We start from the raw sequence: 13999 nt of genomic DNA, 5'->3' as shown, positions 1-13999 counted from the left end.
TCACGAGATCGAGGAGCCGGGTGCAAAATGCACCACTCCCATAAAAACAGCCACCCACTGATGGTTAGCCACCCTGACGAAGCCGGCAGGAGGCCGGCGAAAGCTAGGTGCTTTTAATTGTAAATAAACTTGTTATAGTTTTTATCTCCTGGTGGTCTCACGGTTGTGATTCTTCGGACATATATATATATATATATATCCTATTAATAGATTGTACATTTTAAAGTAATTTGTGCATTTAGGTGATATATAGCTCCTTGCCCTGATGTGAATATGCCATCTGATCAAATCTGTATTGATGTTAGTTATTGTAGATTATATATCTGATTAGTTTTTTATCTATAAACTGTTGCAGTTTTAATCCTTATATTTTATCTTGGTTAGTAGTATTGTGCTGAAAATCATGTTGAAAATAGTAAGTAGATACTGCAAAAATATGATGAATATATTTATAAATTGCTTTTTGTATATGTATAGTTTCTCATTATACAATGTGACAATTTTATAATAGGCAATTATTAAAAATTAAAAGACAAAAAGCATCCACTTTAAATCCAATCAAAATAATGCCATAATCCATCAAGTAGTTTTTGTACTGTACTGCTGAAAAAAAAAAGCCCATCTTCCTATATGGACTAATTTCTGTTACTAACAGGACATATATCAAATATAACTATAAACACTTTAAAAGGAATTACTCGGAGACGGAAGTGCTATTTATTTTATTCTACTCTATCCAATAACCAAAATTCTCTGAATAAATGACAGAGTTATCTAAAACATTAATTTTTCTAAGAACATTTAAAAAGCATGAAAAAGTAAACCTTAAAAACAGAATCTATGTTTTTTGTTTCAAGGTACTCATAGAACATGTAAGCCAGTAAACTTAAATTTCGAAAATAACAATGATCAAAACATAGGTGGAGAATGTTTTCAGATGAAAGAAAAGGATTAATCAGATGTGTATCAAGAATGTGTAGAACATTCAAGGACCTCCGGTTATGCGTCGCGGTGTGACGGATGCAGGAAGACAGGGCTCTGTTTCCACGTTTGATTTTGCCCCACTGGAGACTCTAAAAAGGGATGAAAATCGCCCAGGAGAGGTGATGAAGAAGGAGGCGACCCTTGTCGATCGCGGAGGGACCCTTCCACTGAATCCAAGAAAGCCCTCCAAACCGGTGGGGGAAAGACTTGTCTCCGAAGCCCCCAGCTTGATATACCAGCAAGAAAATGTTAATGAATCTGAGAAAGAAATTCTTTCTATGTTGAAATCAATCCAAGAGACAATTGTTTTATTTCATGATGAGACTAAAAATAATGCAAATGAGATAAAAGAATTTTCTAACCTAAACTTACAAATCCAGACAATGACTACAAAAAAGGAACTAGTAACCCAGAAAACAGAACAAAAATTAGAAGAAACGGATCCATAGTTGGAGGGCCTAAAGGAAGGAATTAACAGACAGATACAGACAAATGAAAAATTAGAAGATGCAGTGATAACACCGGAAATGGAAAAGATATCTTACTTGTCAAGATCTTAGAACACATTTGAGGATAAGGAAGAAGAGCTGATCGAACAGATGATAAAGCTGTTGGGAGAAATGCTGAATATTAACAAATAAGAAATGAAAAGAAAAACTGAAAGAGAAGAACGGAGGCTGTTTAATGAATATAAATGAGTTTAGCGTTTTTCCAAGAATATTTCAATCAAATTCTCTTCCTCATTCCAAACAATATATACAAAAACAGAGGAAGAATTACTTGATGATTCAAATGCACTGACTTGGAAAGTTATTTGGCAAAGGAAGAAAGCTAGAGTAAGACTGAAGAAAATAGAGGTTTTGACTTATTAGATAGGATATTATACTATTAAACAGATGTTTGATTATGGTTAAGAAAATAGATAACTATTAGAAATAAAAGTATTATAATTAGGATATGATTTGTAACTAGAATATTATACCTTATTATGAGATGGGAAATATGAAAATTTTAGAAGGGTTTGAATAATGGAAGCTTTTGGTTACCCAAATATAATTTATTATGAGAAAATTATAAGCGATAAGAGATATTTTGAACATTGATGGGAAATTAAAATTTTAAAAACGGGAAAAACAGGATATTGATTGAACAAATGCATTTTCTGTGTCGCATGAGAAAAGCACATCTTCCTTCCCCTGTTCTGACCACTTTCTACAGGGGGACGATCGAGAATATCCTGTTATACAGCATCACAGTCTGGTTTGGAAGCATCACTGCTTCAGACAGGAAGGCAGTGCAGCGAGTGGTGAGAATGGCCGAAAAGATCATTGGCAGTTCCTTCCCTCCCATCCAGGACATAGCACAGAAGCGTTGCTTGAGCAGGGTCCGTAAGATTATCTGGGACACTACACATCTTCTTCACGACCTATTTTCCTTGTTACCTTCTGGGAGGAGGCTTCATGGTATCCATAGCAGAACATCCAGATTCAGCCATAGTTTCATTCCATACAGCATTAACCTTGTGAACTCTCAAGCTTCCTCCTTCCGTTATATATTCAAGACGGACAGTATTTAATATTTATTTGCTTCGTATATGTAGGGGTATACATATGTTGTTCATGGTATGTTTAAGTGTGTGTCATGTATGTGTTTCACTTTGAGAGCGGGCAACTAAATTTCATTTTTGATGTGTGCTGTTGTGCCCACAGTAAAAAAATGACAATAAAGGTTATCTTATCTTAAGTACAAATACAATTGAGATATGTTCTGGCTAGAAAAGATATTGTAAACTGACACTATAGATATTATGTATAATACCAGAAAAATGTGATGAAGATGTCTGTATTTAATTGATATGTATTAACAGTAACAAGAATTGTATTTGCCCAGTGTGGAAAAATGCATACCACCGGAAGAAGAGAGGACCAAGGAAGCACTGGATGGTGTAGTATTGGAACTAGACTGAGAATGTTAATATGTACCACTGAATTACCAATAGACCCAGACAACACATTGTTTATTAAGTACTCATGATTGTAAAATTAAAAAATTAATAAAATATTTATAAAAAAAGAATGTGTAGAACATTCTAAAAAAGAAAGAAGATTGTCTTTTAGAGTAGATTTACAGTAGACAACTAAAAGTGGCATAAAATATGATCCAAGAAAAGAAAAACAAACAAAATCAACAGCAGAAACCAAACAAAATTAAAGGAGGAAAAAGAAAAAAAAACAATTCAAAGTATAATTATATGCTTAGGTCTCTACAGACAAAATTTGAAACACATGTGAAAATTAAATTTTGCAGGAATATGACTTCACTTTTAAAAGTGAGGAAATTACATATCTTAATAGCAGCATGAAAGCAGATAAAGAAAAGCCTTCAGGACTCTTAGGCCAATATATTTTGGTTATGTTAATTTTTAAGCAAGTCTTATGCCTTAATATATTTGGCATGATCTGATTTAAATTACTTGTTTAGCCTACTAAACAAAGATTGTATTGCTAGGATACCTGTACTAATAGCAAAGTACAGTACAGCATATACTGTAAATATTTTCATTTTAAGTGTGACAATCACCGGAGGAATTTCGAAGTCAACTATTCTGTTTTATGTTTTTATCATGTTAAAAATATGGTGAACTAAAAATACCACTTTAGTACTGCAGGCATATAATTAGTTCCCTTGAGGTGAATTGTGTGATGTTTCTTTGCTTCCTTTTGTTTTGGCTAATTCTGAAGATTGCTCATCCATGATCCAACAAGTGGCTCAATAAAGTTTCTCCATTCCTTACTGTCAGGAGCATCATTTATAGGGTTATCTGTCTGAGCAGGGGGTTGGACTTGAAGACCTCCAAGGTCCCTTCCATCATCATCATCATCATCATCATCATCATCATCATCATCATCATCATCATCATCATCATCATTATTATTATAGCAGGGCTTGTTAACTTGGGATCTATGGATAGATTTCAGGAGTCCACATACTTGGATAGGGAAAAAACATAATTTTACTTTCACTAAATTCTAACTGAAATTTAGGCTTTCGTTCAATAATGAATGTAAGCAGCCAAGTAATTAATGACCTCTAAACTCCAGAAATGTTATTTAGTTTCATTAGCTGAATTATGTTTAAATATTTTGATAATTATATTTGAGCTGCTAAGTTCACTAGTGATTTGCCATTTGTTGTTCAGTTGCAAAGTCGTGGCCGATTCTTTGTGACCCCATAGACCTCAGCATGCCAGGGCCCCCTGTCCTCCACTGCCTCTTGGAGTTTGCTCAAATTCATGTTCATTGTGTATATGACACTGTCTAACCATCTCATCCTCTGCGTCCCCTTCTCCTTTTGCCTTCTTTCCCAACATCAGAGTCTTTTCTAATGAATCCTTTCTTGTCATTTGGTGGCCAAAGTATTTGATCTTCATCTTGAGTATCTGTCCTTCCAAAGGACAATCAGGGTTGATTGCCTTTAGAATTGACTAATTTGATCTCCTTGCAGTCCAAGGGACTCTCCATCACAGTCTTCTCCAACATCACAGTTCATAAGCATCAATTCTTTGGCACTTAGCCTTCCTTATAGTTCAACTCTCACAGCCAGTCATTACTCTTGGGAAAACCATAGCTTTAGCTATACAGACATTTGTTGGTAAGATGATGTCTCTGCTTTTTAATATGCTCTCTAGGTTTGCCATAGCTTTCCTCCCAAGGAGCAAGCGTCTTTTAATTTCATGGCTGCAGTTGCCATCTGCAGTGATCTTGGAACCTAAGAAAATAAAATCTGTCACTGCTTCCATTTCTGTATTTTAAAACAGTTAACTACCTTTAGGGCTTTCACTGAATGCTAAATCTAAAACCATGGTTTAAAGCAGAATCACAAAAAGGATCCTGGTCCTGTCTTAACAATTTATATTGCTGAATTATAGCTAAATAAGCTTAATGCTGCATACTGTTGCTGCTGATTTAACAGTTAACTCTAGTTAAGGCTGGTGGGAAGGGAATTCATGCTTCAGAGGAGAAGCAATGGAAGCAAATATTATTGCAGCCTGCGTTCCACCAGTGACATTACTGTTTAATGAAATATATTTTATTTATTTCCCCTTTGATATGAAGCCCTAATGGTATTGCACTTAACTATCCTTAATTAGATAGTTCTAGTGTTTTGAGGAATAATTAGGCAATTCTTAATTGCAGCATCATTTTAACACATTGCTGGGCCATAGATTATGCTGATGTAATGTAAACATCAGAATACTAGGAATTCCCAAATAATAAATTATTTTTAATGAATTTTCATTGGAAAATCAAATGCTTTGCTTATCTGTGTAGATCAGTGTATGACCCAATGTGCAACTGAGAAGTACCAAGGCTATTTAAAAAAAGAATGACAAGTTAAACTGTCCTTGATTTGATGGCTTAGTTTTCTCCCAACTTGTTCAACTGTAATTTCACGCAGTTCTTTGTAGAGAAAACTGTCATGTCATTCTCTTATTTTCTGTAATACTTCTTTCCACATATTTATTTACATGATAGGCTTCTGTCCATGTTGCCTTTTATTGATTTTAAAAAGCTACTGTTGGAAAAGAATGTAAAAGATTTTTTTCAAATTTAAATTTATTTCTCTTGATGGAGAAAATTTTATCAAAGAGGTAGATTTTGCCATATGTCTTAACATTGCTTGAATTCCAAGCACTTGCATTCCTGAGGGAGCTTATTCTGTAGTTAGATCCCCTCAACCAATAATGCTTTAGCTCCGGATCTCATGCATTTGTCAGGAATTCCTAAATGTCGTTGTCCCACAAGAGTGCAGCTGTCTTGGTGGGTCATGGGGATGTAGTTACAGATGTATTGCGGCCTAATTAGTGTGTGTAATTTTTTGTGTAACAGACATATTAAAGCACAGTGCAATACATTTATGACAATCAACTTTGCTAAATAATGATTCTAGTAAAAGTATGTTCAGTGTTAGCACTAATAGGATCACTTTCTAACTGTAACTGGAAAGCAGCCTAATCTTAGTTAAATAATTGAAATAAAATAAACATGTAACAGCAGGTGGCAGCACCTGGCTGACCTTGGCTAGGCTTGGAAGCTAAACGAGATTGGTTCTAATTAGTATTTGGATAGGGGACCTCAAAACAGTATCAGGGCTGTAGTTTGGGAAGTTGAAAAAACATCCCAGAAGTCATTGGCAAACAACTTCTGTATTGTTGCCAAGAAAACCACATGGATAGGCTTTGAGGCCACTAGGACTTGAGCTAAAATCTAGATAGGCTTTACTTTTTAGGAAGAAATATTTCAACAGAATAAAACAAACTACACTGTTAAACTATTTATATTTGAAATCGTACTGTTTTTAAAACAGATTTCAAGTTACAATCAAATATATATTTTCTGGGTTATAAATCATATTTAATGTAATAGAATTAACTTATGGATATTAGTCATTATAGATTTGAGAGTAATGTCATCTTTTTTAGGAACTCAAATAGCTTACTCAGATTGAAGGATCAGTGTAAATACCTTACAGTATTTTTATTCCTTACAGTATTTTTATAAGATTTAAGTTCTTTGTAGAATAACCATCCTTCCATCTTTAATTTGAGAATTGTGGCCAATAAGGCAATATCCCAGGAGTTAAAAATAATGCTCAATACTACAAGTTGCTTCAGGATTTTTCTCAAATAATTTTCTTTTCTTTCTGCATCACTGAACAAGCACATTAGATACATCATCATGTTTTTCAGAATCACCTTCCTAAGTAACCACCCATTCTAAAGGGCTAGTCACCTAGGTTTTTGTTTGTTGCTGTAGACTCAATTTTAGCTCATGGCAATTACAAAAAAAGTTTATGGCAACATTTTTCAGAAGAATTTTGTCATTGCCTTCTTCCTAAGGCTGAGAGCTTGTTTTGTGTCTAAGGCAGGACTAAAACTCATGGATACAGTATTTGGTTTCTAACCTTTTCTAAGTCAGGGCACCAAACTAGCTGTCAGTGATTTATAGTCCTCAAATTTTGACCTTTCATTTGTTCAGCAACCATTCAAAGTTACCATGGTGCTGACCAAACAATGACCGGTCCTTAAAGTTTGGGGTTTTGCACTGTCCCTTGGTCACATGAATAAAATTTGGCAAGTTGGCAACCAGTTCAACCTTATGACCAGTTGCAGCATCCCACGGTCATGTGATTACCTACAGCACTTGTGATCTTTCCTGCCAGCAAAGTCAATGGGAAAGCCAGCAGAAAAGGCTGCATATAAGTCTACCCCATTTTTCCTGGCACTTCTTCACTTGTATGTACCACACCCTCCTTCCCCCCGTTGCTCACATGCACCCACATCCTCCTTCCCTAGCTTTCTTGTGGTTGCACACATGCATGTATGCATGTATCTGATAACCTCTTTCCTGGCTTCCTGTCCTTGTCTGTACATATGCATGTTCTCTGTGCCTTCTTTTCCCATCCCACCCGTCTTGCCTCCACACATGGACCCCATACCCTCCTTCCTTACCCAAATTGGATCAAATTAGTCTTTGTGGCTGTCAACACATACTTTGATAAATTGTGATTTTTAAAAAATATTTATTTGTTCTGGAAAGATTGCTAGAGGAAAACAAATGAAGGTTTCAACTCAACTTTTATTTTTAAATATCTTTGAATAATACTGTATATTTCTTAACAATACTTTTGAATGTTTTTTAATGACTACCACATAGAATAACAGGTTGCTTTAGTATTGTAATGTTTCCAACATGTATTATTCTGAGATAATAAAAGTGAGATAATAAAAGCCCAGTCTAGCACAATACCAGCAAAGAAGAAAAATAACAGCTCTCAAAAGAAACCAGCATGGCTGCATAAAGAACTCTCTGATAAATTGAAAGATAAAAAGGACAAGTATAAAAAGTGGAAAGAGGGGCACATAACCAAGGCAGAATGTCAGCAAATAGCCTGAGCCTGCAAAGATGAAGTGAGGAAAGCTAAGGCTCAAAATGAACTAAGGCTTGCGACCAAAGTCAAAAATAACAAAAAAGCTTCTTTCAACATGTAAAAAACAAGAAAAAAATTAAGGAAATGATTGGTCCATTAGTGGGGGAAAGTGGCAAGAAAGTGACAAGCAACAGGGAGAAAGCAGAACTATTTAACTCATTTTTTGCATCTGTCTTTATACAAAGGGAAAAAACAGCCCAACCTATCAAAAATAGTGCCATAAAAAATAGAATAGAAACACAAGATAAGATAGGCAAGAAAATGGTAAATGAGCACCTGGGGATAGATGGGGAAGCCATCAAATTTGCAGACGACACCAAGCCAACATTCCAGAAACAGGCTTAAGATACAGGAGGATCTGGACAGACTTGAACACTGGGCGCTATTTAACAAAATGAAATTCAGTGGTGAAAAAAGTAAGGTTCTACATTTAGGCAAGAAAAAACAAATGCACAGATATAGTGTAGGTGGTACCTTGCTCAATAGTAGTAACTGTGAGAGGGATCTCGGAGTCCCAGTGGACAATCACTTAAATATGAGCCAACAATGTGCTGCAGCTGCCAAAAAAGCCAACACAGGCTGCATTAACAGAGGGATAGAATCAAGATCACGTGAAGTATTAATACCATTTTACAATGCCTTGGTAAGGCCACACTTGGAATACTGCATCCAGTTTCACCACGATGTAAAAAAGATGTTGAGACTCTAGAAAGAGTACAGAGAAGAGCAACAAAGATGATTAGGGGACTGGAGGCTAAAACATATAAGGAACGGTTGCTGGAATTGGGTATGTCTAGTTTAATGAAGAGAAGGACTAGGGGTGACATGATAGCAGTGTTCCAATATCTCGGGGGCTGCCACAAAGAAGAGGGAGTCAAGCTATTCTCCAAAGCACCTGAAGGCAGGACAAGAAGCAATGGATGGAAACTAACCAAGGAGAGATGCAACCTAGAACTAAGGAGAAACTTCCTGACAGTTAGAACAATTAATCATGGAACAACCTGCCTCCAGAAGTGGTGAATGCTCCAACACTGGAAATTTTTAAGAAGAGACTGGACAGCCATTTGGTTGGACTAGATGACCTCCAAGGTCCCTTCCAACTTTATTATTATTATCAGGCTAGAAACGGGGACACCATGAGTTCTTGTCTTGCCTTAAGCACAAAGCCAGCTGGATGACCTTGGTCCTACCACTTTTTCTCAGCTCTAGGAAAGAGGCAATGGCAAACCATTTTTGAAAATCCTTGCCAAGAAAACTATAGGGACGTATTCGGGCAATATCCAAGAATCAGATATGATTGAATGGAAGGGGGAGGGGGAAGTACAAATGTAAACATTTTCTATCAATTTTCTCTTAAATTATAGGGTAGGGTAAATTTTATTGATTTTTTCCCCATAAGTCTTCCCATTATTGTAATGTATAATAATTAGTTCTTTAAAAATTTGCATCTACTTTATCATAAAATCTTTTACTTCTTCTGTTTTGCTATTATTTTAATATTATGCTATTATTTTAATAGTAATTTACATATATGTCCTAATAGGCAGTTTTGGTTCTGTATGAGCATTTCAAATTCTGCCATTTGTCTTTATGGTCACCTTTTATTCTTCCAGCAGTCTGTAAATGCATCAACTATGGTTAACTTTGGGCTTTGGCAGATAATTATTTCTATGTCTTTAGCCTATTTCTTTTTCAGACATGATTCTCATAGAATTTTCTTTAGCAAGATTTATTGTGGTGCCAGGAGTAGGAATATAAGAATTTCAACAGGTGAATTGTTTTCAATTTGGTACCAATATAGTTTTATGTATATTTAGGTGAAAATTGTCTGATTCCTTCTATGCAGCTTTTCCACGAACTAGTAAACAGGTTTCTTCAGTGGTTTTGGGAAAATTAGCAGCTGGTTGTTCACAAAACTATCTCTTGAAACTTTATCAGTCTGGGAACCAACATTTACAGCACCTGTGCTGTTCAGCATAGATAGGAAATTGCTGGGGAAATCATGTGGGCCTTTAGAATTGAACGTTATTTGTTTGTGGATGACAAAGAGTTTAATGGCTCTTTGCATCAAATTATAAGGAAATAGTCACTACTACAAAGTATTGCTTAGATTTGATAATGGGCTAGATCAGGAGGAACAGAAACAGAAGTGCTGCTTTCAGTAGGAAACTAAATGGGATTGAGGTTCAGCCAATTTGGATTGGTTTAGAGGTAGGCCAGGTTAGGAAACAGTTTTATTGTTTTCACCCTTAAGAGCTTGTCCATTCTTTCTTCAAGCTTATTTCTACATTATTTTACATGATTTTATGCTGCTTTTGATTGATGTCATGATCCTCAGCTATCAGTAAATTTACAGAGGATGTTTGGGCAAGAAGTACATTTACAAGTACCAGTGCAATAATTCCTAAGTTAGTCAAATTTGGCAACACTTATCCATATTTCGGTGCAAACTAGTTTTGACTACTTCAAGGGACTACCCTTGAAAATATTTGGAAGTTGCAGTTGTCACAAAATACTGTATGGCATCTGGGCTGTTAACTATTGCCTGAACTGAAAAATCCATTGCTTACTCAGCATAATTTAATCTTGGCCTAAGTCTAAGGGGTTTAGGGTCTACCCTATTTCAAGAATTGCTTCCTTTTATGAACCAGACTGCCAACTGTGATCTCCAAGCAGAGGACCTTTTGAAGATGTCCCAGTTGTCATAGATTTGTTTTCTGGCATGCATGCGAGGATCTTTCACTGCATCATTCCTTTGCTGTGAAGTGTTGGCTTTGGAGTTCATTTAGTTCTTACTTTCTTTGCAGTTAGAACAGTAGACCAGGTATTTTTCCTTTCGTTCCAAAACTTACGATTGCACAAAATCATAATTAAATTCGGTTCATTATAAAATTCGATTAAGAGACAAAACAAAAATTAGACGGAATTCATGAATAACTTAACTTTCGACTGTATATTTAGTTTATCCAGTTATTAAGGTTAATTTCTTCCGTGTTTTTACTAGATTGATGGATTACAAACGTGAAGAAAACAACGTTGCAAATAATTTTTAAAAATATTTTAGGATGACCATGAAAGTTGTGGTTCCAGTTCAACAAATCGTAGTACTACAGAAGGTTCAAAAACGACAGTAAAACCAAGAAAAATACAACAGACTTCTCCTGACCCTGATTTGCCACCAGGTGATTTTCCATATAAATATTACATTTGGACATTTGTAGTGGGCCTTTTGAGATTCATCACCGTACCTCCCAAATCTGAATAGAAGATTTTGTGGGAGCATTTGTCACTGCCTTGGAATTTCTGCTTTGTTATTAAAATTAAGTAGAAATAAACTTGGGAAATCAGTGGTTGATCTATTTTTGTTGGTTATTGACTTATAAATAGTACAAGTAGTGCTTGTTTCACTACTACATTGAGGATTTACAACTCTGTTATTTAGCAAAGAGGTGAAAGTGCCGCTGTGCTTATGATCTTATTTCAGCTTTCCTTTGTTTTGCAAACCTATGAAGGTTGCAAGTGCAAGGATTGGTTGTAAAATAACTTTTTATCACCATTGTAATTGTGAATGGTCACTAAAACAAAGCAGTTGCTAAATGAGAACTTATGAAGCAATTCTAAGGCACCAACCTATTGCAAAGACTCATTTTTTTAAAAAAAAACCCCAGTCTTTTAGGATGTTAATTGGCTAAAACAGTGGTTCCCCAATCCTCCGACCATGGGCCACTATCGAGCCTTGAGCAGTTCAGAACTGGGCCACGGAAGTGGTGGGCAAGCGTGTGCGTGTATGAATCCCCACTTGCACGAGCAGTGAGCATGTGCATGCGTGCACACTTGCCCATTGCTTGCAGGGAACCATCCCCTCTCCCCCCTGCTGGTCCTCAAAGCCAGAAAGATTGGGGAATTCTGATCTAAAAGGCAATCTATGCCCACTTCCTCACTAGAGTTTTGTAGCATCTCCTACAAATTACTGAGCCATTGTTGTAGTAATATAAAGCTTATCCTCATTGTTATATTGGCACAATTGTAGTTTGATAATATAGTAATTGTTATAAATCACTAATAAGGCACTAGCACGGTCTCTCAACATTCTTCCTGCAGCATTAGAGGGTGCATGAGTTGGGGTGCACAGAGGAAGATCTATGTAAGAAGTATTTCTTGGCAATGAGGATTGCAATGCAGATCCATGTTTTTACTTATGTAAAACACGAGTAATCCTAAAGGAATTTGTCAGGACACTTTTAAATATAGTCTTGCTAGTTTTTGCCACTTATGCATTAAGTTGTAATATTTAAACTGGGTAATGGTAAATGATTATCTACTGATTTGTGGGGAATGCCCATTATATTTGATATTTATAATTACTGAAGACCAGTGGTGGGATTCAGCTGGATCGCACCACTTCGGTAGCTAATTTTTTGTTGCCCAGGCCCAAAATGGATTTCCCAAAGCGGCATCCACACAGAGAACCGATTGTTCACATATATGAATCCCACCAATGCTGAAGACCAAAAGACCAGAAAAGTTGATTGCATTTGTTTTATTTAAAAGCTTTTTTTTGGATTGTCAAAAAAAGCAAAAGTTATTTTGTTTTAAGCAGCTTGCTGGTGGAGTTCCTAAATAACAAACATACCACATTCATGTTTCCTTCTTAGGTTATGTACAAAGTTTGATTTGGCGGGTTATAAACAACGTCAACATTGTCATTAATAACCTCATACTCAAATATGTGGAGGATGATATTGTTCTTTCTGTTAATATTACTTCTGCGGAATGTTACACAGTAGATGAATTTTGGGATCGAGCCTTTATGGATATATCAGGTAATCTGTAAATCATTACTTTTTGCCAGAGTTAAAAAAAATCAACTAAAAATCAACTAAATGTACTATGTGGATTATGGATTATAGAAACCAATTGTTAATGATTTTTCTTTACAAATGTAAACCCAGCAAACACACTGTATACCAACTATTAAGTGATTTATGTTTTTAAAAAATCAATAAAATATATGGGGGGAAAAAACAGCTTAGCTGTCTTCAGTTAAGGGCCCTGGGAAATGGCTGTTCTATTGACTAATACGGGTGAATGGGCTCTGTGTTACTTACCAGAGAGATGATTAGTTCTGCCTGGACATATGAAACATCAGACTAGCTAGTTATGCAGATGAGATAGCCTTTTGTGTTTCCCTATTGTGTCCTTGGAACAAGAAACACAATATTTTGAGGGAGTGGGGGAGTTGAGCCTTCCAGATTTCTGCAATGACTTATTGAATTGGATACAAAGCAGCAGGATGTATTTGAGAACTCCTCATAAACTTAATCTCCCTGGTGTTATTTGTTTGTATTTACTTGTATGTTAAATTCTGGGATATAAAGAACTGTTGCTGGAATTGAGAATGTCTAGTTTAGTGAAAAGAAGGACTACAGATGACATGATAGCAGTGCTCCAATATCTAAAAGGCTGCCACAAAGAAGAGGGGAATCAGCCTTTTCTCCAAAGTAATTGAAGGCAGAATGAGAAGCAATGGATGGAAACTAATCAAGGAAAGATCCAGCTTAGAACTAAGAGAAAATTTCCTGACAGAACAATTAATCAGTGTTTACTGAACGGAGGTCTTCAACATCCACGAGGTTGTAACCTTCAAAATTTCTTCTCTAACCTGTTGGTAAACAGACTTTTCCATATCCCAAAGGACGGATTCGTCCCTCAACCTGATCTTCTGGAGGTTCCAGGGAAGGTTGAGACAATAAGACAATATATAGTTTCTTCGTATTAGACACACCAAAAAGTCTTGGAATCCAAAAGTGAATGTTTGTTGTTATTTTTAATGTGAAAGGAGGAGAGTTATTTCATACATCAAGAGTAATTGTGCATTTTTTTTAAATGAAAGGTAAAGCAAATGTAGTTTTCATACTGGTACCATCTATTGTATATTTTTTTGTCCCATGCACCTCCTTTCTGAAGCATTATTTCTAATGTCCCAAATCAATGTTCGGCTGTTATTTTGAAAAAGTGTATGCAG

General features: G+C 35.9%; 1 protein-coding gene across 1 annotated transcript in view; it reads left to right on the top strand.

Annotated features, from left to right (window-relative positions):
• Positions 1-13999, top strand: part of VPS13B (vacuolar protein sorting 13 homolog B) — a 310137-nt gene that overhangs the window by 7421 nt on the left and 288717 nt on the right. The window contains exons 4-5 of the mRNA XM_015813428.1: positions 11039-11156; positions 12630-12797. Of these exons, the coding sequence (XP_015668914.1) occupies positions 11039-11156; positions 12630-12797 (286 nt within the window). The remainder of the gene's footprint in view (positions 1-11038; positions 11157-12629; positions 12798-13999) is intronic.

The sequence above is a fragment of the Protobothrops mucrosquamatus genome, unplaced genomic scaffold, assembly GCF_001527695.2.
Source record: "Protobothrops mucrosquamatus isolate PMUCROS unplaced genomic scaffold, P.Mucros_1.0 scaffold_69, whole genome shotgun sequence".
Lineage (NCBI taxonomy): Eukaryota > Metazoa > Chordata > Lepidosauria > Squamata > Viperidae > Protobothrops > Protobothrops mucrosquamatus.
Note: the sequence above shows the minus strand (reverse complement) of the source record. Positions and strands in the feature narration are given on the sequence as shown.